Consider the following 25,871-nt stretch of genomic DNA (forward strand, 5'->3'; position numbering starts at 1 on the left):
GCCTATATACATACATAAAGACACTCTTCTCAATGTTGACATCATCTCTCTTCAAAAGGCGCAATTGGTTCAATCTTTATTGGAGATTATTCACTATAGAAACAGTCTGTCTAGCCCAGGCACTCAATGAAAATGTTTAAAATAATGTTGACGTCATCTTTTAAAAAGCACTAATGATTCTCTCTTCATCACAATTAGTTCCTAAGTAGATGTATTAGCAAGGCAAAACGTGACACCCTCAGATAGATTTGCTTATATCTAGATGTGGAAATATTGGGAGCGCTTTATGAAAAATGAAAATTGATAAAATATCCTATATAATAATTCTCACCTCCAACGTTCTAAAACCTGGCTGCCTGTGTCCATAACTTTGGGTCTCCGAAGCCTCAGCTGACGTCGCAACGCATTACGCCGTGGAATCTGTTTGTATGTGTGCATCCGACGTCAGACGGATTCCATGGGTCGTCACAAGCCATGCCAATTTCACCCAGTACAACCATAACCGCTCTGGCAACGGAGCAGCTGGACGCTCGGGCACCAACCTCCAACGAAAACAACACCCCAGCCAGCACGCGCTAACTGAATGCTGCAGTTACGTGCCTCCAGTAGTCTAACACTATTTCCAGGACTAGAGAGGGCGGGGCTAAACTACGACCTTGCGCCTCCTTCCCGCCCGTGTGCGAATAGCGTACTGGTGATTGCCAGCGGCTTAGCTACGCTTCAGTTTTAGCGTTGCCACCTTTGAGGGCTCCCGGGCTGTAGCAAAACTTTCCTAAAGCAGGTGAGAGAAGTGAGGTCAGACTCATTCACAGGCAGCGCTGGAAGTGCAACGGCAAGAGTGAAGGTTGACGGGCGAATCCGTGGCGAAGATGGAGGCCAAGGAGACGGAGTTGTGTGACAGCTTGATCATATGGGTGAGGAAGAGGAGGGGGGGTGCGTTTTGGTAGGACTCCAGGGGTCAGGAACTCTGAGAGGGGGGGGTCTGAAAATCGGAGGGAGGAAGGCATGGAGGGAGGGAGGGGTCTGGAACTGGGGGGGGTGATGGAGGGGTCTGGAACTAGGGGGGGAATGATGGAGGGGGGGAGTGATGGAGGGGTCTGGAACTGGGGGGGGGGGGGGGAGTGATGGAGGGGTCTGGAACTAAGGGGGGGGGGGAACCTTGCTAGCGCCCGTTTCCTTTCTGCCTGAAATGGGCCTCTTCTACTAGTACATAAATAAAGAGAAGAAAATGAAGATGGATATGGAGGTTTTTTGAGCCAGTGATGATGAGAGTTACTGCTGACTGCTAAAGAAAGTGAAGCACCACAGATATTCAGAGGCTTTTTCCTCCATTTTTATATTTTTCTCCATTTTATTCTGAGACATGAGTATTTAAAACCACATTTGCTGTTGACTGGATATGGTTATTTGATGTATATGTGAAGTTCTGCTGATTGCAAGTGATCTTCCTTTATAAAATGACATACAATCCAGCCACCTTAAATTCTGCTGATGGAGCTGATGGAGTAGAGTACACAAAGGTTAGACAGCAGCGCTGACTCTTTCTTTCTTTCTTCCTTCCTTCTGTAAGACCTGAACAGCTTTGTGGTCCGGACTCACACCTGTGGAGAGCTTCGTTCTGCCCACGTGGGTCAGAAGGTCACCTTGTGTGGGTGGATTCAGTACCAACGGTAAGCTGAGCCAAGGAGACTTAGAAACTGTTGTGCCAGCTACTTCTATTCCTGTGATCTTTTCTGTTACTTCCCTTTCATAACAGGCCAGATTCTATAAATGGCGCTTAAAAATGGGCGCCAGAATAAATTGGTACTCAGTGCTATTCCATAAAAGGGCACACGCTGATTGGAGAAAATCTACTATTTCTGGGGATAAAATGTTTTGTACTTTTTTGGGAGGAAGTTATGTCAGACGAGGGCGGGACACAGGGTGGGAAGGAGGCCCGAAGGGAGGCGATCTGCTGCTGCCTGCAGCGCTTTCACACGGAGGTGAAAGGTGCTGTAATTTCAATGCAGGGGGCCCAGCCTGGTGGCAGGCGGTCAACGACGGAGGGTGGGTGGGACTGCGGCGCCAGGCCCCCCTTGGAGGCCCGGGCCTGGGGAATTTTGTCCCCCTGCCTCCCCTCTCGGCGGCCCTGGTACTTCCTGTGCTGCCACAATGATTTCCATATTATAAAATACCACAGAGACATTCATGTAGAATGGAGGAGTAGTCTAATGGTTAGAGCAGTAGACGAGAATCAAGGGATTCCTGTTCAAATCCCACTTCAGCTCTTTTCTGAAAATTTTTTTTTTGTCCTCCAAGGACAGAAAACAGCCTAGTATAACTGAATGTACATCACTTTAATAGGCTTTGGGCTTGCAGGTGGAGTATAAGAAATTAATTTTGAAAATATTTAGTACCATGAACGTTTGTAGTTCCTGAAGTTGTCACTGAGCCCAGTATCTCTTGCCAGGTTCACATTCGGTGACTTCCCTTAACCCTTCCAGCTGCTCAATCAAAAAGGGCACCTTTCTCTAACCTGGATGTGCCCTTCCCCTTCTGAAATCAGAGTTGGGCATCAATATTTTGACCCCTTTCTAGTACCGCCCAAAACACAACCAGACCACATCCCCTTGCCATAAGGACATACTTTGGTTTTAGAGATCCATATCCTAGCTGTAGAAAATCAGGATTTGTACATCCCATGCAATATGGAGGTCTAAATGCCAGTTTTCAGACATCCAAAACATGACTAGAGCTTCTAAAATAAGGGCCAAAATGTGTGTGCATGATGTGTGAACATTTATACCTGCTCCCAAGCTGACATGAATGGCCACGGCGTCAATCTGGAGATGACTTTGGCTGCTTTTGCCCTGATGAAGTGGACCCTTATCCTCAGCTCATGTCTTAATAAATTGGTGAGCCTATAAATTGCACTGACCTCCAGATCATCTCATACTGGAGTACCACTGACTGCTGCTAAGCATCACCAGTGATCAAATGAAGAAACTGCAAGGTATACATTTTCCTGGGCATTTAAGAATACCAACAGTAGCAAGTGTAAAGCAAGGTTGTTGCATTACATATGGCAGTGGTTCCCAAACCTGGTCCTGGAGGCACCCCAGCGAGACAAGTTTTCAGGATTTCCACAATGAATATTCGTGAGAGAGATTTGCATGCACTGCCTCCACTGTATGCAAATCTCTCTCATGAATATTTGTTGTGGGATATCTTGAAAACCTAATTGGCTCCAGGACCAGGTTTGGGAACCACTGGAATATGATAATGCTGTATTTTGAACCTTGAACTGCGAACATTTGCTAAAACCCACAAAGATCCTTACAATGTCTGCAATAAGCGTGCATTATGATGTAGCAATAAAAAGAAAAGTATATTATTTAACATATTTTTCACTTTTGCAAAATGGGGGTGCATCTTAGAATCGAGTGGTTTTTTTCCCTCTTGTTTGCAAAAGGGGGGGGGGGGAGTGCGTCTTAGAATCAAGGGTGTCTTAGAATCGAAGAAACATGATATATAACATCACCCTTCTACCAGTTTTAATATAATTTGTACCCTGGCATCATAGTGTCTCATTGGTTATCCTCTTTCCACCAGGTCTGTCTGAAATTTTATTATTATTAATTTGGATTTTTGCTCACACCTTTTTCAGTAGTAGCTCAAGGTGAGTTACATTCAGGTACACTGGGTATTTCTCTGTCCCTGGAGGGCTCACAATTTAATTTTGTACCTGAGGCAATGGAGGATTAAGCGACTTGCCCAAGATCACAAGGAGCAGCAGTGTGAATTGAACCAGCCGTCTCTTGATGTCAAGACTGATGCTCTAACCACTAGGCCACTCCAAAATGTCTATAATGTCTCCATTGCTTTTTTTTTTCTTTTTGTCATGCATTCACTTCTTGCATTCATATGCAGATAATTCAAAGTATTCACAGTCTGGCTAGCTGTTGGAGGGAAATGTGAAAACATTAACATAGTAACATAGTAGATGACGGCAGAAAAAGACCTGCATGGTCCATCCAGTCTGCCCAACAAGATAAACTCATATGTGCTACTTTTTGTGTATACCTTACCTTGATTTGTACCTGTCCTTTTCAGGGCATAGACCGTGTAAATCTGCCCAGCACTATCCCCGCCTCCCAACCACCAGCCCCGCCTCCCACCACTGGCTCTGGCACAGACTGTATAAGTCTGCCCAGCACTATCTCTGCCTCCCAACCACCAGCCCCTCCTCCCACCACCGGCTCTGGCGCAGACCGTATAAGTCTGCCCAGCACTTTCCCCGCCTCCCGCCACCGGCTCTGCCACCCAATCTCGGCTAAGCTCCTTAGGATCCATTCTTTCAGAACAGGATTCTTTTATGTTTGTCCCACGCATGTTTGAATTCTGTTACCGTTTTCATTTCCACCACCTCCCGCGGGAGGGCATTCCAAGCATCCACTACTCTCTCCGTGAAAAAATACTTCCTGACATTTTTCTTGAGTCTGCCCCCCTTCAATTTCATTTCATGTCCTCTCGTTCTACTGTCTTCGCATCTCCGGAAAAGGTTTGTTTGCGGATTAATACTTTTCAAATATTTGAACGTCTGTATCATATCACCCCTGTTTCTCCTTTCTTCCAGAGTATACATGTTCAGGTCATCAAGTCTCTCCTCATACGTCTTGTAACGCAAATCCCTTACCATTCTTGTAGCTTTTCTTTGCACCGCTTCAATTCTTTTTACATCCTTCGCAAGGTACGGCCTCCAAAACTGAACACAATACTCTAGGTGGGGCCTCTCTATTTGTTATTTAAATGTATCTGGGCTATTTCAGCCTATCACAGCTTCTCTGTTGGAATTTTCTGAATTAGCATTTTTGCCAGTATCTTTTGAAGATATACTCAGAAGCATGTGCTTGGTAGTGATAGTTGGCTTTCCCCTATAGTCTCCTTTGTGAACAATAATGCCAGCAGCCTAGTTCCACCTTTGGATAAGGCAGAGCCCATCCTTTTAGACTAGGGCTCCCTTTCCTGAAAATGTTGCCCGCTTCCTAACAAATCGAAGGCCCTCCTTACCAGAGCTATTTGTTTTCATACAGACATTGGGAATGTGGAGCTCAGCCTGCCTCTAGGATCCTGTGTATGGAACAGGAGCATTTTTCAGGATGCTACTCTGAAGCTTCCGGGTTTCAGCTTTCTGCCTAAAAGTCTACATTTGGCTTTCAGAGTTTTACAGTTAGGTCTGTTATAGCCCGTTAATACCAGTTTGATAGTTCACAGCGGGTTACATCCAAGAAGCTTAAAAAAAAAATCTAGGATGTAACAAAGTATAAAGAAATAAAAATAACTAAAATAATCTATATGACAAAACATAATGATATAATAAATAATTTCCTTATCACATACAGTGCACTCCATTTAAGTGCACGTCGGATAAGCGCATACTCTGTTTAACTGCATGCCGTACTTTGGTCCCGTTTTTGGTGCCATCAATTTTTGTGGGGACAAACTTCGGTTTAGTGCACCACTGATAAGTGCAAGATTCGCTTATATGCATGGTTTAAGATCGCTCCTCTGCAGGAAAGACTCCACATAAGCGCGCGCACAGAATATGGAAGCCGATTGGCACCTGACAACCAACGAGATTTCAAATTTACTGTCCCTTTAACTGCCACAGGCAGAATAAGCAAAAGAATGTTGTTAGAGTGTACACAGGAGTCGTCGTCTCAGCAGAACTGTAAGGCTTTAACACTGGCTGGACGAATAGAAGTTCTTAAAAAATTACAAAAAACAAAGTCAAGCATCTATTGCTAAAGAATATGGTGTCAATCCCAGTCAAATTTCACGTGTCTTGAAGCAGAAAGATCAGCTTCTGGAAGACTGGCAAAACAATACAAATCCACACAGGAAATGTAAAAGGGCGGGAAAAGCTGAGGAGGTAGAAGATGCTCTTCAGTGGTTTTCTCGAGTCAGGAGCAGACAGTTTCCCATCAGCTAGGTGAAAGTCTTGGACTAACTGAATTCAAAGCAACCGTTGGATGGTTGGAAAGATGGAAGGAAAGGAACAACATAAAATTCAAGAAACAGCATGGTGAGAAACAAGACGCTGATGACTTGGGTGCTGAAAATTGGGTTGTTTAAGTTCTTCCTCGTGACATTTTCAATGTTGACAAAAACGGTCTCTACAGGCGAGCAATTAACACTTGCATTCAAACATGCCAAAACTACTGGAGGTAAAACATTGAAGGACTGACTGATGATCCTCCTTTGCTGCAGTATGGATGGGAGTGAGAAGTTGGAACCCCCTCGTCATTGGAAAGAGCAAACAGCCCCATTGCTTAAAGAAAGTTAAGCGAATTGCTGTGTCATACGAGACTATCGCAAATTCATGGATGACTGGGGAAATTTGGAAGCAGTGGCTAAAGAAGTTAGACACTAGAATGCGGGCACAAAAGCGTCAGATTTTGTTGCTTTGTGATAATTGTGCTGCACACAGGGATGATGTCAGGCTGTCTAACGTCAAGGTGGCCTTCCTGCCACCAAACACTACCTCTCTGATCCAACCTATGAATCAGTGCATAATAGCCAATTTCAAACAACATTATCGGGCTCTTGTGCTATGTCGTCTGATGAGCGTTATGGATGACCAGACTGGCAAGGATAAACGTGCTGTTGAACTGGCTCATAATCTATCACTGTTGGATTCCCTACATATGCAGAAAGAAGCCTGGAATCATGTTACACAGGCAACCATTGTGAACTGGAGAGAGACGAAACAGATGCAGCTGTTGCAAACGTGTCAGATGAACAGGTTATTGACATCCCAGCTGGTGTTACTGAAGAGGAGTTTCATCACTACGTAGCTGTTGATTACGATCTACAAACAGCTGGCGACAGCACTGATGTTGAGATATGCGCCTAAAGGCAGGCAACAACGGCTGATGATGAAACAGATGATGAAATGAGCAGCGAGGCACATGCTGACGAAATTCAACAACCTCCTGTCACTTTTGCAAGAGCGCTGGAGAGTCTCAACACCGTGCGGGCCTATCTGGAGGCCTCTGGATGTCGGGGCTATGACAGTTTTTACCGTCTGGCAGACGTAGTCTATGGAACTCACTGACCCAATAGTGCACAGAGGACTATAACTGATTACTTCAAGTAAGCCTAACATCAGTTAACGGAGACTGTATACTGTACGTATAATAATAAACAGTACTGTACATATATTTATCAGATGTCAAGCTTCTTTGGGTCACAACGGTTAAGTTCACGCTCCAGTTACATAACTGCATGCATTTCTTTGGTCCCAGACCCTTGCACTTTAAGAGGATTACACTGTATTTATTAAAGAACAGGGTCTTTGGACCCTTCTTAAAGAGATAATAAGTGGGTAAGTTCCTTAATTTGATAGAAAGGGAGTTCCACAAATTAGCTGCTTGATAAGCGAACAGGCAAGTAAATATTCTCTTAGAAGTGATCCCCTGAGGACTGGGGAAAGTAAATAAAGATAAAACTCAGGTATTATAAGTTTGATTCGCAGTTGAATAATGTGCTAAAGAGAGCATATATTGTGGTATTAATCCATAAGTGATCTTAAATAGGAGACATCCCATCTTAAACAACACTCAACAGTGCAATGCAATTTCATAAAACAAGGTGTAATTTTATATGATTTCTTTAAGGAGAAAATCAAACGGGTTACCACATTTTGGACTTAGCACTCGTTTCGGAAGACCTAAGTAAATACCATTACAGTAATCTAATTTACTTAAAATCAGAGATTGTACTATCAGCTTAAATAGGTCCTCTCACACCTTCTAACGTCATCAATACCCACATTTACCACATCAACAGGTTCCACCCCGTCTAGAATTCTGTCTTAATGAGACGTGAGGTTCATCACCTTGGCACCAGGTAAGCAAGTTACCAAGCGAGCATCCCATCCACCAGCCACCCAACCATGTGCATTCATAATGATTGAATTGCTTACTACAAACGTGTTTTACACATGAAAGATGACTCTTGCTGTATGGTTGTATAAGTATGAATACATGTACCGATAAGAGCATGTATACTTCTTGTGATTTGCTTGTACTTGATCCAGGGGCATAGTTTGAGCAGCGCAGGTGTGGAGTATCAGTGGCCGTATGTACTTTCTAATTTATTTGTATGCATGCATAGAGTAGAGACACACTTGTATGCTTGCCTCGGAGAAGGTGTCAGTTTCTGGAAGAACATTTGAATGCTGTTGGGGATTACGGTTGGAGACTATTTTACAAATGCACATAGGTTGCCTTTATAAAATAGACATGTTTTAGGAATTTTTATAAGTACTGTGTTTTAAATTACCTCTAGTAGTTATGTAGTGGTTATTTGTTTTGTTTGATGGGTTTTGATCACTTTTTCATCAGTGGTCATCAGCAATGGGAAAACTTTCTGTGTCTCATGAGTTAGTACAGTGTTTTCCAAACCTGATCCTGGAGGCACCCCAGCCAGTCAGGGTTTTGGGATATCCACATTGAATATTCATGAGAGATCTGCATGCACTACTGCATACAAATCTCTGTCATGAATATTCATTGTGGATATCTCAAAACCCTGACTGGCTGGGGTGCCTCCAGGATCAGGTTTGGGAAACACTGAGTTGGTAGAAAAGTGCTACATCAAGAGGACATTCAAACTGTATTATCTGTGCTGTGTATGAATGTCATTTTTTTTTTAAGAAGTTACATTAACTCTAACATGGTTGGTTTCAGAATTCTTAAAAAGATTTTGCTTCCCTTTATATCAGGCATGGTTTTTTCTTGGTCCTACGAGATTTTCATGGACTCACCCAAATCGTTGTACCACAGGACGATGAGGTATGACTTTCTTTCAGCAAATCCTTCAGATTCTCCGCTTGTAGATGCATTGTGCTCTGAGGCTGTTTCTTGTTCAGCAGGCACAGTGCTCTAAGAACTAGGATCAGAAGTGCCAGATTTCAGAGGCCTTACAAGACTGAGTTGGGTTACTAGCATGCTTCATATAATAAAGTCCTGGTTTTATTTCACTGCATCTATGAACTTGTAATCCTCCTTATTTTATGGAAATTGGCTTCATAAATCTAGTGGTGTGTTGGGGTAAAACTTCCGAGTGATTCAGTCTAGCTGTTACGACATGAACTTGTTGACAGGTCTTGCAGGGAGATGGCACTGAAGCTGGGGCAGAGAGGGTAAGAGGAGTAAGTTCCAGAAACTGCTTGCTCCTTCAACACAGAAATGTGAAGCAGTAAGGCAATAATTGCTACAGACACTCAAGCATTTTCCGTTTAGTGCTAGAGCTCAGGGAATCCAAGATGCCATAGCAAATAAACGTGACTGTGATTCCTTGCCTACCAACTACCTAAAGCAGTGGACACCAGAAAGAAAACGGAGAGAGGCTAAATATTCACTGTTAACCTGGGCTCTTTAAAGGATCTGGGTTCCAATTCAGACCTTCACAGCTGTCTGTATATTATATTCATTTTATTTTTTTCTTCTTATTGCTTCTTGGTTAAACTAAGAGTGCATAGTTCTAGCCACACCGTAGCTTCCAGGGCTCCACACTGCTTTCCTTTCTTCAGCAGACTAGCACCTCAGAAAATAGTCAGGTAGGACCTTATATATGTCCTCTTTTGTAAGTTTTCAAACAGCTGGGCTATGGGTAGCAGAAGTCCAGGTCTGGAGGAAGAAGAGGATGGGCAGTGGTTCCTTTGATCAAACAGCCATGTGTAGAAAAATCTCAAGTCAATTTTCAAAAGGTTTAGATTCCTAAATGAGAGTTAGACTCCTAAATTGACCTCTTTGAAATTTACTACTGCTGATTGCCTAAATTTATGCTCCAAATTTCACTAAACTACCCACATCTAGGAGCCTAAATGTGGGTGGTAACAGGGACAGATTAGGGTGGGGAATAGGTAGGAGCTTGGCACTGAATTTCAGCACTGGGCATCTAATGTAGGTTCTAGACAAATGAATAGCAGGTGTAAAATTCGGAAAGAACCAAAAAAGCACAAGGAGCCTTCAAAATGGAGAGTGTCTCAGCTGTAGTTTATTAGTCAGACCCGACACGGTCTGCATTTTGGCAACAGATGCCATTTCATCTTGAAATAATGCTCCCTGACACTTTCACATCCTGCCTCCCTCACACCTGGTGACCGGAACAGGTTGGTCTGCCTGTCTCCAGGATGTTCCCTCTCCCTGTTACAACAGTTGATTTTCAGCACTAACCCCCAAATTCTATAAATGGCGCCCAAAGTTAGGTGTGTAATTGGGTGTGCAGTTATAGAATAGGTCCAGTTTTGCACATAAGGAAAAATTAGAGCTTACCTGCTAATTTGCTTTCCTTTAGTCCATCTAGACCGACACAGATGGGTTATGCACTCCTGCCAGCAGATGGAGTTATGTAGGTACACTTAATACATTCTACTCATGTATCCTATAGGTTGTGTTGTCACACTCTGTCATGTAGGATATCTACAGTCTATGCCACACATTTAGTTTGGCATTGCTGATAACTTTTACAGATAAACATTTCCAATCCACTTTCTTCCATTTTGTGAGCAGAAATCTTTTTTTTTTTTCCAGAGTGATGGAGAGAGTAAGAATTCTTTATATTTGGGGAGAGGGGTTGCTGTGTGACATTTCTGTGTTAAAAAGATAGGCTGTAGACCATATCTTTGCATGTAATATAACAATGTTTAGACTTCTTCTGAAAAGTAGTGTTAATCCCATATCTTCGTTTCCATAGGCTTCCTCTGATTTGAAGAAGCTTCTAAGTGAAGCTCCCTTGGAGTCGGTCGTACAAGTGACGGGAACGGTCATTCCCCGCCCTCGAGGACAGGAGAACCCTGTGAGTGCCTTTCAGTCCTCATCACTTTGTTACTTGTGTAAAAAAAAAAACCCAGAGAGTCTTCACAGCTTTTCTGGGCGGAATTACCCCGTGGCATCATCATAGAAATAACTCTGTATTTTGAGATTCTGAAAAAAAAAATATTCAGATTTATTTTCTTTGAAAAATAATTAGCCAGTCTGGTGATCCCGTGGTTAACTGTAAGTTTGCTTTGTGGCTGCAGCTATAAATGGCCTTGTATTTGTGTACTGCAGGAGTGGGCAACCTGTGGCCCATTTTTAAATTTTATTCAACTCGTGAGACCATGGGAAGTATACACAAAAAACATCATTAACCAGAGTTCTGGTGATTTTAAATACTGTGTTTTGCAGATAATTTCTGAATAACCAGTATAGCAGTTTGCTTCCATTGTTTTTTTAGTCAAATTTTTACTTTATTTATCATAGATGGTCTATAGAGCTCTGTTCATTTCCACTTCCGACATTACATAATGTTGGAGTCATCTAGAGGTAGTACTGACATTCATGCAGCCCTCTGTGTATAAAGGTTGTCTACCCCTGATGTACTGCATTATTCAGATGCTGTTGATGACAGCCTGGCTACCTGATTTGTGACATTGTTTATTCCCATTTGTTTATTCCCATTGAATAAAGACTTCTAAAAATTAAAAAAAAAAAAAAAAAATGAAGTGAGCAAAACTCTGATACAGCAGGTAGGTGCTGGAAAATGATTCTGAGATGAACAGAGCCAAGAGTATAAGGTCTTCTCTTTTCACTTGTGTTTCAGAGAATGCCAACAGGGCACATTGAAGTCCAGGCAAAACGAGCAGATCTTCTTAACTCCTGCAAGAAGCTGCCATTTGAGATGAAAAGCTTTGTGAAGGTACAGTGTCGCATGCGAAACGCATCACTGATTCTGATGATGAGGACAACATTTTGCTTTTGCTGTAGAACTAGAGGCATGAAATAAGGCTGCAAAGAAGTAAGCTTGAAATCAAGATCAGGAAATTTTGTTTCCACCAAAAGGATGGTGGATACATGGAACTCTCTCTCAGTGGAGGTGGCAGGGACAAAACAGTGATGGAATTCACAAAGGTGTGGGATAAATCTACAGGATTCCTATATAGCAACTGAATGGAATCAAAGGATAGAGCATTTCCACTAAGAGCAAAACTTAAATTACTTTCACGTTTCGAAAAAAGATATAGTTGGGAGTAACCTGCACAGGTACTTGTGACCTGGATTGGCCACTGCTGGAAACCGGATACTAGGCTAGATGGACCATTGGTCTGACCCAGTATGGCTATACTTATGTTCATATGTAGAGCTGCACTTACAACCCTAACTACCTTACTAGGTAGACTGAATAGACCATGCTGGTCTTTATCTGCTTTCATCTACTATATAAACATTAGTGGAACCAAGCCTGTTTCCTCAACAATGAAATGGGCCCTAGGAAGGCTGTCTTGTAAGCAATTTCTTTCTGTCTTCCCTGCCCTTCCCTCCATGCCCAGCGATTCTCCTCTTCCCTGCCCTCCCATCCATGTGCCACGATTCTCTCCTCTCCTTCCCTGCCCTCGATGTCCCGCGATTCTGTTCTTCTTTGTACCTGAACGTTCTCTGGCTGGCTGGCTTCGTTCCATTCGTAACATCCCCTGACGTCCGCTCGCCTCCAGCGTTACCTTCCCTCTCACTGTTCCGCCCTCTGATGTCATTACGTCTTGATGCGAGGGCTGGACAGTGAGGGGGGAATGGAACGCTGGAGGCTGGCTGACGTCAGGAGATGTTACGAACCCAGCCAGCCACGGAACGTTGGAGGTGCAAATTATTATATAGGATGCATATGCGGAGAGGAGAGACAAGGGAGATATGAATCAGATATTCAAATACCTAAAAGGTATAATGCACAAACTAACCTTTACCAAAGGAAGCAACAAAATTAGGGGTTGTGACATTGAGTTCTAAGGAGGTAGATTCAGGATCAATGTCAGGAAATATTTTTTCATGGAAAGAGTACTCAATACCTGGATTTCTGAAGGAAGTGTTGAAGACAAAACGATAAAAGGTTTGGGGTAAAGAAATTATTGTTTCCATTCTCCTACCTTTTAACAAAGCACTGGGATAACTTGAACGGAATAGTGGTTCATCCCAGATTATCATTCTATGCTTCCAAAAAGCCATGTAGGGAGGGCAATTTCTACAGAGTAGCAGATACAACCCTAAACACCATGCTGGACAGACTGAGTAGGCCGTTTTAACCTTTATCTGTCGTCTCCACTGTGTTACCGTATAAAAAATGGGTAAAGATCTTTCTGTAGAAGTTTTTGCTCCCACATACGTTTTTTTTTTCTAGTAAAATCCTTGAGCCAGAACTCTGTGAAGAGGAAACTGCCTTACAGGTCTTTAAGCTGGCTCTTTATTTTTCATCAATTTGAAAAAAGAAACCATATTTCTCTTTAGATGTTAGAGGCAAAGTGTTTTCATCCCTGTCAAAAAATCCACCTATTTAGATTAGCATTTCCTCAGCTGAATTTGCTCTGTCAGTCCTCCTGTGTTTCCCATTGCTCAAGCTCTGTCACTTCCTTATTTGTTTCACTCATGCTATTCTGTTATTTTTCGATAAGTACCATAAGTAAATTATCCTTAAGTATCCGAGAGTTTTCTTGGCAGTTTATTTGATTTCCCCTGCCAGTAAGAAGATTGGTGCAGTAAACTGTCAGATTTTCAGCAAGGTCTAGCTCAGAATTTGAACTGGCTACATACCCAGGGTGAAAATTTCCACCAAAGGTTTAGCTGTTTTAAAAGTGGGCGACCTAAAATGGGGTGTTTGATTGGGGGAGTGAAGATTTTTTGCCTTAGTCATTTCGCCTAGGAGGTCTTTTACTAAGCTGTGGTAGCATTTTTAGCTCGCGGTAGAAATCAGCCGGTGAGACATCCATTATATTCCTTTGGGCGTCTTGGCATTTACCACCAGCTGATTTCTTCCACGAACTGAAAATACTATTCTGGCTTAGTAAAAGACCCCCTTAGCTGGCCCAGAGTAGTCAACTGCAGTGGCAAGCTGAAATCCACTGAAACCTAGCCAACTAAGTGAGGTATTCTGCTGCAGCTTGAAATCGCAAAGTGCTGCTCTTAGCTGACTTTAGGTTGAGTTGCAATGGAAGGGATCTGATTTAAAGATCATTAGGGCAGGAAGTGCCTTTCCTGTTGGTCATTATTGGTAAAATAATATACGAATGTAGTTTATCGAGAGGTAACATGATAGTATGTATCATAGAGTCTGTACCTTGCTTCCTTCTGTTAAAATGCTGGAGAAGGGGTGGCGGACTGTTGGCCATCTCCCGAGTCCACTTGCCACTTGACTTTCTGCTTCTAATTTGGTGTCATGTTTGTACAGAAGCTGGAAGCACTTCGCCTGCAGTATCGTTACCTGGACCTGCGTAGTGGACCGCTGCAGTCGAACCTGAGGCTGAGATCGGAGGTCGTGATGAAGATGAGGGAGTATCTATGTAACCTGCATGGTAAGAAGGCAACTAGGGGCCTGGCTTTGTTTTTCTACTTGTTACAGTTAATAGTAGCATAATGAGTTTTCTCAACTGCAGTGTCTTTGAGTCATTCAGCCAGTCCTAGGGTGATGCAGGTCATTTATTATAAGTAACCTAAAAATGACAGGAAGAGTCCATTCACAGCTGTTTAATAAGGGCCTGGGCAAAAAAAATCCTTGATTATGCAATAAGTATGGGATAACTCATGGCCAGACAATAGCAACATGTACCTTAAGGCACTGTATGAGCATCTGAGAGACCCAAGAAGCATATTTACTTTAGGGGCAATAATTAAACCACCTGCATTGGTGTACACACTGGGGGCACTTTCCACCTGCGTGATTTGGACTAATAATCAGGTGAAAACGTATTGTTGGGCAAAACTTGTTCAATGAATTAATCCAATATAACACAACACAAGTTATTCAAATAAATACTTAGTTCAATTAAAAAAACAAAAAAAGGAGGAAAAAGACTTCAGTAGCTCAGTAACCTGCCCTATTATAAGGGACTTCTACTGGGCAAGCTTTATCATCAGTCTTTAAAAAAAAAAACTCCTTAAATGTCTTCTTTTTAATTTCTTTCTTTTTTTTTGTTTTTTAGTATCTTTTGTTCTTGCTTTCATAAAACTTCTTTATAAACTAAGATTAGGACAGTTATCTGAAAGAACACATATTGGTTTGCTGTACAGAGTGCCACTGTTTCACATACAGCTTCTTCAGGAGCGTTGCCAAGTCTACTATAATTTCTTCTTAAATAGATACGTCCTTCCAAGCAGAACTTTCACTATTCCTTCACTCATGCTGCTGTGGCTTTGAATGTAAAAGACTAATAATCAGAGTAATTTTGGTGTGATTATTGCCCCTGGAAAAGTAACTTCAGAAACCGTATCTGCTTTCTGTGTTGATACTTTTTCCAGTCAGAATGACATGCATAATTTTGAAAATCCACGACTACGTTTGTTGTTGCTTGCTCTGATCTAACCCAGCCTGTGAGAATGCCTCTGACCGTGCAGGGAAAAGTACATGTGTCGTTGAATAAGGTGCAGAATTTACTTGTATTTGGGGTGAACCCAGTTAAATGCTAACTTACCTGTGAAAACTGCTCTGAAAGATGTTCTCAATAGCTTTATCACAAGCAGCCTGCAATGATAGTTTGATTATCAGTGACTTCATTTAAACAGTTCATTTAGACTGATGGTTTTGTTTTGAAAAAAATATAAGTGAGGACTGCATAACCCCCCCTCCCCCCGTGTACTAAGTGGCGCTAGCAGCTGCCGTGCGCTAATGCCGGCATGGCCCATTCATTTTGAATGGACTATGTTGGCATTGCCGTGTGGCAACCATTAGCGAGGCTTAGTAAACAGGAGGGTAAATGGAAGATAGTGGCTATAATATAGTGAAAAGACTGCTTGGAGTGCATTAAAAATGTGTCTTTGATCTACTCCTTAATTTCAGTGGAACACAATTCTTAACTCTCATTGTTGAACCATTGCCAAGCAGAAACACCACAAAATCAGCACGATCATACCTAAACCTCCACTACAGGGGTCTGTGCTGGGACCGCTGCTTTTTAACATATTTATAAATGACCTCGAGATGGGAGTAACTAGTGAGGTAATTAAATTTGCAGATGACACAAAATTATCCAGGGTCGTCTCGTCGCGGGAGGAGTGTGAAAAATTACAAGAAGACCTTGTGAGACTGGGGGATTGGGCGTCCAAATGGCAGATGAAGTTCAACATTGACAAGTGCAAAGTGATGCATGTGGGAAGGAGGAACCCGAATTACAGCTATGTTATGCAAGGTTCCGCGTTAGGAGTTACAGATCGAGAAAGGGATTTGGGAGTCATCGTGGATAGGACGTTGAAATCTTCAGGATGTTATAATGCTGTTATATCGCTCCATGGTGCGACCGCACCTGGAGTATTGTGTTCAGTTCTGGTCGCCTCATCTCAAAAAAGATATAAAGGAATTGGAGAAGGTGCAGAGAAGGGCGACAAAAACGATAAAAGGGATGGGATGACTACCCTATGAGGAGAGGTTAAGACGGCTAGGACTCTTTAGCCTGGAAAGAAGGCGGCTGAGAGGTGATATGATAGAGGTTTACAAAATAATGAGCGGGATAGAGCGGAGAGATGTGAAGCGTTCTTTTACGCTTTCTAACAATAATAGAACCAGGGGACACAAGATGATATTAGAATGTGGTAGGTTTAAAACAAATCGGAGAAAGTTTTTCTTTACTCAACGCGTAGTTAGACACTCTGGAACTCATTACTGGAGAAGGTAGTGACAGCAGCTGTCCTTGCTGAGTTTAAAGGGGGTCTGGTCAGATTTCTGAAGGAAAAGTCCATTGATCGTTATTAAATTTTGGTTTTTTTGCCAGGTTCTTGGGGCCTGGATTGGCCGCTGTCGGAGACAGAGTGCTGGGCTTGATGGACCTTTGGTCTTTTCCCAGCGTGGCAGTGCTTATGTACCCAAGCAGTAAAGGACTCAAATATAAATCCACCTATGCATCTAGCTTTTCCTACTCAAGCGCACAACTATGGAACACACTGCCAAAAGCAGTAAAAACCATACTCGACCACCTAAAGTTCCGGAAAGTACTAAAAACAGACCTGTTCAGAAAAGCATACCCCACCGACCCAACATAAAAAATACCTGGTCACATGCGATACAATGTAACCAAAGGTCGTAATGACACATCCTAACTCTACCTAACTCTTCCTCTCCCTCTCTATTTCCCCCCAAATGTACCTAACACACATGTACCTCATTCTACTACAATCTCACCTGTATTTGTTCATACCTTGTATTTGTTCAGACCGGAATCGGCTAACGCCATTAACGGTTATATGTAAGCCACATTGAGCCTGCAAAAAGGTGGGAAAATGTGGGATACAAATGTAACAGATAAAAATAAATAAAAGAAAAGGTGATGTACAGATCTCCCCAACCTGGGAATCTAGAGGGAAACCAGCTCTAGAAATCCTCCATTGCCCCCATTTCCTTGTCTTTCTGGTCAAAGCAGAGAAGCTGCTCCGTATATAGTACAGTTCAAAAGCATTTCTCCTAAGTTTGCCTTTTTATGGGGGGGGCTCCTGGTGTACTGGTTTAAGTTCTGCTCCAAAGGCTATGTAACACTGTGCTTTTCTTTGCTTCAGGATTTGTGGATGTGGAAACGCCAACGCTGTTTAAGAGTACTCCAGGGGTATGTGTGCTGAGTTTGTTTTGCTCTGTGTCAGCCTTATCTCCATCCACTTTCTGTATTTGTTGCCTAGAAGTGTGTGTTTTCTAAAAACATTAAACTAGTAAATAAATACTAAAAATGAATGAGAACAAAGGAGTACACTGGTGTGAAGTTGGTATGGGAAGGTGCCTTTTAGGGTCTATCGCCTAAGAGCAGTTTGTGCAGACTTCTGTGGGTCACCTGATTCCTGCATGTGTTCCTCATACCCAGTTGCCTCCTGGAGACTGACTTGAAATGTTTAGCCGTCAGCTTCTCAGTCCTGAGTAATAGAGTAATGGAGAAATGAATTGAGACCAGATCCTAGAGAGAGCGGAGTTCTGGAAACAGTGACCCAAATGATCCCTGGGTACTTTTTTTTTAACCTATACTTTGTGCTGTAGCTTTCTAGCAGTGCATGGAAGCTCTAGCTATAAGTAGCTTCTTTCTGGGCATCCTGTCCCAGTTGCTGAGGGAGTTCTGCTCTCTGCTAAATTGTCCGAGCAGTCTCTTCTATGCCGTTGCTGTGGGGAGGAGCACAGCTCCTCTGAGGTACCTCAGGCAACACAGATGCTAAAATGTGTTTCTGAAATACTGCCTTTGATAGTGGTAGAGACAGAACCTGCTGCTCCTGTAAAGCAATAAGTTAAGAAACATAACAATAACCATACTGGATCAGACCAATGGTCCATCTAGCCCAGTATACTTCCTCCAACAGTGACCAATCTAGGTCACAAGTACCTGGCAGAAACCCAATTTGTAGCAACATTTTATGCTACCAATCCCAAGACGATTCCCACTTCAGGCACAGGCAGCTCCTTGTGACTCTGGGCAAGTCACTTAATCCTCCATTGCCCCATGTAAGCCGCATTGAGCCTGCCATGAGTGGGAAAGCGCGGGGTACAAATGTAACAAAAAAAAAAAAGACAAGTGGCGGCTTCCCCCACGTTCATCTCAATAATGGAATACGGACTTTTCCTCCAGAAACGTAACTGCTGTTACCACATCCTCTGGCAGCGAGTTCTAGAGCTTAAAACTGTTCTTTGAGTTAAAAAAATATTTCCTCCTATTTGTTTTAAAAGTATTTCCATGTAATTTCATTCAGTGTCCCCTGGTGTTTGTACATTTTGAAAAAAATCAGTTCACTTCTACCCGTTATACACCACTCAGGATTTTATAAACCTCAGTCATATCCCCCTCAGCCGACTCTTATCTATCTTTCTTTTATTTTTTTTTCCTCTTCTTGTCTTCCCCGGTTTATTTCTCTTTTCCTTTCTTCTCTTCTTCCTTTCTTTTTATTTTTACCTTATCTTCTTCTTTTTCTACTGGACTGAATGTACTAGGGTGCGAAGGAATTTGTGGTGCCCTCCAGGGAGCCTGGAAAGTTTTACTCCCTACCACAGAGTCCACAGCAGTTTAAGCAGCTCTTGATGGTTGGGGGCCTGGACAGGTAAGTGGTCCCTCAATTTATTTTCTTTTGGTTTCTTCCAGAGAGTGTGAGGAGGTGGTTTCCCTTGATTCCCAGTGGTCTCTGCCATTCTGTTCTCTCCCCAAGGTAGATTAGTCTGGATGGTACTCATGATCTGTGCCCTCCTTGGGGCTGGAGGGATACCTGCTCAAAGACAAAACCCTCAGTATTGCTGGTTGGCTGATATACTGGTAGAATTGCCTTCTCTCCCTTCAACAGGCCTCAGCACACTACCTCCATAGCAAGCCCAGGTTCAGCTGCCTCATCAGACAGCATCCAAACCCAGGACCACCATTCAGCAAGACAAACCACTGCAGACTGTCCTTTAATCTAACCTTGATGGTTGACGGCCTGGACAAAAAAAAAAAAATCCCCAGTCTAGTCACTTATCACAAAGATTGACATGTCATTTTTCCTAAACATAAAAATGACTGAACATTTTTGGGTAGTTTTGATTTGCAGAAGATGTTTTTGTTCTTTCACAATAAAGGGAACCCTCACACCAAACACAGCTTCTTGTTTAAAGAAAATGAAAATGGCTAAAAGAGAATTTAATAGACTTTGAAGCATGTTTCTAGGGTCAAAATCGTAATAAGATTAAAACAATTTAGAAGTAGCAGGGAGGAATAAAGGGATTCAGTGGAAGGGAAGGGGGAAGTGGTGTTTAAGAGAAGGCATGCTGCAGAACCAATAATGTGCCTAAGTATGTCTTTTACTAAAGGTTAACTCAAGTTATCTGCCACAGGACCTGTTTATTTCTAGGAGCCCTGCAGCAGATAACTTGGGCCCTGCAGCAGATAACTTGCGCTAATCTTTAGTAAAAGCCTCTCTAAGTTTGTTAATGGATTGTTCAGATATGTTGGCGGAGAGGGAGAATTGAGGAAATAATATGAGCAAGTGGTGGAGAGGTCTGAGGAATTGAACAAACGTTTGTGGCATATTTGAGAGTGTACTTATTTTGATATTGTTACATGAAAGATGTTTAATAAAAATTTAAATATTTAAAAAAAAAATCAGACGTGCTCTTTAGTTTAAGGTTTAGAATGGTCCTTTCAGTTGTCTCTTAGAAATAAGGAAGTTCTGTGAATTTTAAAGTGGTCTGTTTTATGATTTGTGTTGGTGTTAAACAGTTTACAGAGAGACATAGATTTTTAGTTCAGTATGATTTCTGTTTGCAGGTACTTCCAGGTTGCCCGCTGCTATCGGGATGAAGGTTCAAAGCCAGATAGGCAGCCCGAATTCACTCAGGTAGCCAATTCTCATTTGGTCTTAGTGTGATGAAACAGAGGGTTTCTAAGCCTGAAAACTGTATTGTTTCAAGAAGTGTAGTTCTCCTAATTGGCCAGCAGATGGTGCTTGTTTTGAGTTTTAAAGCCGTTGCAGAAAAAGACTATGGGCCAGATGCACTAAACTTAACGAGCCATTAACGATCAAGGCTTCTCCGAGCCATTTTCCGATCACGGTAGCAGCTAATGAAAACGGAATGCAGATGAGCAAAATAGTATTATAATGTGTAGAAATCGTATTGTAATGACATGCACTACCGTTTTCTGATTGCCTAACCGTGGAAAATCTAACGGGAGGTCTGTACCTCTCGTTGGGGCTGTGCGGGATTTCAAAACTTCTATAAATGTAACCAAAAAAAAAAACTGGGAAAAAACGTCCAAGTGCTCGTCAGGGACGTCCTTCTAAAGTGCCTAACATGGACGTCTTTCACTAAAACAAACAAAAAAAAGGACGTCCCTGACAAGCACTTGGATGGTTTTTTCCCCCCAGTTTTTTTTTGTTATAGGTGTCCTTCAGTGCCCGAAATGACCCCTCCCCGGCGGCTCTGCTTCTCTCTGCTCCCCTCCTGTTCGGGATTGCGCCCAGGCACTGTTCCTGCTGGCTTTTCCTTCAGAAAGGAAACGGACGAAAATTATTTATATTTATTTCTTTTTTGGAGGTGCCCCAAATAACCGCCGGCATCGGGACGTGCGAGGACGTCCAAATCAAAAACTATTTGGACGTCTCTTTTGATTATGCCCCTCCTCCAGGTCTCTGCTAAATGAGCTGTGATTGGCTGAGAGAGACCTGGAGGAGGGGCATAATCGAAAGAGACGTCCAAATAGTTTTTGATTTGGACGTCCTCACATGTCCTGATGTGCAATCCTTCCCCTCCTTCCGAGAGTGGGGCGGCAGGGATCACCGGCTGTACCAACGGCTGCAGCTTGCGCTCCAGCCCATGGCTCTGGTAGTGCTCGTCAGGGATGTCCTTTTTGGATGTCCTTGGCAGAGCAGCCAGCATAATGCTTGGCTGCTCTGCACATTCTTGACCGGCCGACTGGCTTCCAAGGGAATAGAGAATGCAAGTGAGCTACAACGAGCAGCTCATTTGCATTCTGATTCCTTGATGCATGGCCGTTCCCTACCGATTCGCTATGGAATCGGTAAGGGAAGGGCTCTTCCGAGGACCTTAGTGCATCTGGCCCTTTCTGTCTTCAAGTTTCAGCTTATAGAAAGGCAATCTGCAGTACCATTGGGCAGCTACTTTCAAAATTGATTCCCTGGGCTCTAACTGGCCCTCGATTTCAAATCTAGTCTGAAGGTACTGGATTTTCACCAGTCTCAGCCAGGGAGCGGAGAGAGAAAGATCTCTCTACTGAGGCCTTGTGAACAGTTATATTTTATAACCTATGAGCAGCTATTTTTCCTGAACTCCCCAGGTACTACCCAGGTAGTAAACAAATGTTTAGATAGTTTTATAATTGATCTATATTCAGTTACCTGTTATTGTTTGCTGAGTTCACCTTTTTCTGTTCACTGTGCAAGTTCTGTGACAATAAACCTTTTTTAGTTTATTGGCTCTGCTATCCTGGACTGACTAAGAATCCTGGTTTGTGTTTTTGGGTCTGTGGGTGTTTTATGGGAGCTATGGGATCCCTGGTCCCAGTGTCCTACAAATTGCCAGGCGGGCCTGAGCAATGCTGAGGATAGACCTTCCAAGTGGCTGCAGGGTTAACCCCAGGCGGGTGCTAAGCTATTCGTGACAGTCTTATTAATGACTGATTCATCAAGGTCTTTTCCCAAGGACACAGAATGGGAGAAAACCTTTAATACATCAGACCCTTGGGTTTCCATGCTCTAAGTAACCCTTCCTTCTCCAGGAGAAAACCAGGTCTTGTATCCTAAGATTTGGGGCTAACACTCTGCCACAGGTCTTCCTAAGCATTCTGCAGTCTCCCCTTTCACCTAATAGCTCCTTTTGGACTCTCTGGATGAAGGGATATCTACTATTTTTGCAGCTAGTGTCATTTTAATACTAGTGTTTTTGCTTTATTTCAGATTGATATTGAGATGTCCTTTGTAGACCAAGCAGGGATCCGGAGACTGATTGAGGGTTTACTTCAGTACTGCTGGCCTGAGGAAAAACAAGCCATAACTACCCCATTCCCATCTTTGAGCTATGCTGAGGCAATGGCTAACTATGGAGTTGACAAACCAGATACTCGATTTGGAATGAAGGTGCATGTATCTCTCACCTACACACATACTCTTTTTAATACTGTATGTGCAAGTATTCTTTGTCTCATAAGTGCACAGAGATGGCCTCTGCATCCTTAATTTTTTGGCCTGGCACTTTTGCTCCTTTTAATTTCTACTCAATCAGAACTGGCCTACCTGCTATAAGCATAAGCATTATTATTGGGGTGGGAAGGAGTGCACTGAAGGCAGAATAATTGCAGTTGAGGATGGTGAACTGAAGGAATTACTGGGGCTAAGGCGGGTGATCCGGTGCAGCCTACCTTCTATGGAAGGTTGAATTTGTATTTTCCTTGCTGTCTCACAAGATCTCTGGTATTGAGAACTCTAGGTTACCTCATGGTCACGTGGTAATCCCTCACACTGTGTTATCGGTTGTTTATTCCCTCAGATTGTTGATGTCAGCAACTTGTACCGAAGCACAGAGCTTGTGTTCCTGCAGAAAGCTCTCAGTGAACCTCAGGGCTCTGTTAAAGCCATCTGTGTTTCTGAGGGTGCGGTGAGTGTCATTAAACATCTTTTCTCATGTATGCATTCCAATATTGCATATTTCCACACACTATTGCAGAGAACTGAACAAGTCTGAGGAGGCTGGGCTGGACCCATGAGAAAGACCTGGGTTGGGAGCTCCTTAGGCTAGCTGTAAAGGCAGCGCCACAGATGTACATTGAAGAGGGGTTCAACTGCGCTACCGTTGATACATGCAGGACAGCTTCAGAGCTGCGCTAGAAAGACACTTTCACACATGGGTGGTAGTATATGACATAAAATTACCCAGTGCATGCCAGTATGTACAGTAACAAGTACTCTGGTGTAGGTATGTTCTGGGGCTGAGCATGTATGAATCTGACATTTACAAGCATTCCTCTCCTTCCATCTTTCCAACCATCCAACAGTGGCTTTGAAATAGTTAGTCCAAGACTTTCAGCTAGCTGGTTAGCTTTCTCCATAAGCAGTGGACCAATGACAGGAAACTGTCTGCTCCTGACTCGAGAAAACCACCGAAGAAGAGCATCTTCTATCTCCTCAGCTTTTCCCGCCCGTTTTCGTTTCCGTTGTGGATTTGTATTGTTTTGCCAGTCTTCCAGAAGTTGGTCTTTCTGCTTCAAGACACGTGAAATTTGACTGGGATTGACACCATATTCTTTAGCAATAAATGCTTGACTTTGTTTTCTAATTTTTTAAGAACTTCTATTTGTTCAGCCAGTGTTAAAGTCTTACAGTTCTGCCGCAACAACGACAACCCCAGTGTACACTCTAACAACATTCTTTTGCTTATTCTGCCTGTGGCAGTTAAAGGGGCGGTAAATTTGAAATCTCATTGGCTGTCAGGCGCCAATGGGCTTCCATATTCCATGCGCGCACTTATGCGGAGTCTTTCCTGCAGAGGAGCGGTCTTAAACCATGCATATAAGCCTAGTGGCCTAGTGGTTAGGGTGGTGGACTCTGGTCCTGGGGAACTGAGGAACTGAGATCGATTCCCACTTCAGGCACAGGCAGCTCCTTGTGACTCTGGGCAAGTCACTTAACCCTCCATTGCCCCAGGTACAAATAAGTACCTGTATATAATATGTAAGCCGCATTGAGCCTGCCATGAGTGGGAAAGCGCGGGATACAAATGTAACAAAAAATCTTGCACTTATCAGAGGTGCGCTAAACCAAAGTTTGTCCCCATAGAAATTGATGGCGCCAGACTTCCGGTGACGTCACGGACCTGAATGGTTGCCTGAGCCCTTAGCTCCGCGCTTACCCGCTTAAAAAACGCTTCATTTGCGGTCATCCAGTCCTACAAAAGTGGTGGGACCGGTCTCTGAAGACACGAAGAGGTCTCGAACATAAAATGAGCAAAACACCAGCTTCCCAGTCGAGAGAAGGAGAGCGGAGCTCGACGAGACAAGGGGCGAAAAACCGCTCGAGGCGCGTGTCGCCCGATCCGGGAAACTCTTCCGGCTCTGAATCAGCTGCTTCTAGTGCGTAGAACTGCCCTAAGCGCCGTATTACCCAAAGAGCTGGCCAAATGTCTCAAGGAGATCAGGGCAGAGATCAAGGCCTCTAAACAAGAAATTCTCGACCACGTGGACGCCATTAGCCTCGATCTCCGTGAACTAGGGGGCAGGGTCGAGACGCTGGAAGAGCGCATGGACGAACAAGCCGAGAGAGTAGAGGCGGCAGAGGCCCGTTCTATAAAACTAAATGAACAGTCTGAAGAACTGCAATATAAACTAGACGACCTGGAAAATCGCGGGAGACGTCAAAATCTTAGATTTCGTGGAGTCCCCGAAAATGGCAACATGGAAGATGTGCCCACGCTTGTGCGATCGATATGTGAGAAGTTACTGGGAGAGCAATTGGAGTCGGCAGAGCTCATATTTGATCGGGCTCACAGAGCTCTCAGGAAACCAACAGACAATAGACCCAGAGACATAGTGGTGAGATTTTCATCATATATGCTTAAAGAAAAAATATGGCAAAAAGCGCGCCAAAATCCGCCAGTGGAATATAATGAGGCAAGAGTCTCCGTCTACCAGGACTTATCACTGTTTACATTAACACAGAGGCGAGCGATGAGACCCGGGCTGGAAATTTTGCAGAAGGAGAAGATATCATATAGGTGGAACTTTCCCTTTGCCCTGAGCGTGGAATTTAAAGGCAAGCAGCACCGGTTCCGTCGGCTGGATGAGGTGTGGAAGTTCTTGCATGAAGCTGGTTTGACCACCCAGGCTGTACCTGCAGGGGACATGGCTCCTGCAACTCGAGAAAAATTGCAGCAGTGGAAGAGAGTGCCTCAAAAATCCAAGAAGCAAGACGCAAAGCGGCGAACATGACTGATATGACATTGTGTTGTGGGTAATGTTAAATCTGTTTCCAGGCTCTGCCTATGTTACTGCTTTAAGTCGTAAGGTGGGAGTTGATCTGGTATGAATCGGGGATGTTTTCAAGAGGGAGGGGAGCAGAAGGGGGACTGGATGACGGTAAAAACAGAAGGGGGGGGCGGAATGTTGTGAGGGTTTGGGGGAACATTTGGTGTTTGTTGGGGCACGTTGAGGAGTCCTCCCACTCAGGACCTTAAGGTTCTGGCTGGTGGGTGAAGTTTATGGGGCTGGGCCTAAGGGGTTTACAGGGGAATAGGGTTGGGAGGGGAGGGCGGGAGATTGGCTACAATAGGTGGAGGGGGCAGGTCACTACTGGAAAAAATGGGTACAAAGTAATATGGTTCCTTGCAGAGCTGTCGAGAAGGGCAGTGGCCGACAAGCTTTTTCGCAGCAT

At 43.5% G+C, this 25,871-nt stretch overlaps 1 protein-coding gene across 2 annotated transcripts in view; it reads left to right on the top strand.

Annotated features, from left to right (window-relative positions):
• Positions 1 to 25,871, top strand: part of DARS2 (aspartyl-tRNA synthetase 2, mitochondrial) — a 75,927-nt gene that overhangs the window by 14,569 nt on the left and 35,487 nt on the right. For both annotated transcript variants that reach the window (XM_030207224.1, XM_030207223.1), the window contains exons 3-12: positions 1,571 to 1,670; positions 8,768 to 8,837; positions 10,744 to 10,845; positions 11,632 to 11,727; positions 14,242 to 14,365; positions 17,553 to 17,599; positions 18,958 to 19,064; positions 20,261 to 20,330; positions 22,407 to 22,586; positions 22,996 to 23,103. In XM_030207224.1, the coding sequence (XP_030063084.1) occupies positions 1,571 to 1,670; positions 8,768 to 8,837; positions 10,744 to 10,845; positions 11,632 to 11,727; positions 14,242 to 14,365; positions 17,553 to 17,599; positions 18,958 to 19,064; positions 20,261 to 20,330; positions 22,407 to 22,586; positions 22,996 to 23,103 (1,004 nt within the window). The remainder of the gene's footprint in view (positions 1 to 1,570; positions 1,671 to 8,767; positions 8,838 to 10,743; positions 10,846 to 11,631; positions 11,728 to 14,241; positions 14,366 to 17,552; positions 17,600 to 18,957; positions 19,065 to 20,260; positions 20,331 to 22,406; positions 22,587 to 22,995; positions 23,104 to 25,871) is intronic.

Source organism: Microcaecilia unicolor, chromosome 6, assembly GCF_901765095.1.
Source record: "Microcaecilia unicolor chromosome 6, aMicUni1.1, whole genome shotgun sequence".
NCBI classification, from domain to species: domain Eukaryota; kingdom Metazoa; phylum Chordata; class Amphibia; order Gymnophiona; family Siphonopidae; genus Microcaecilia; species Microcaecilia unicolor.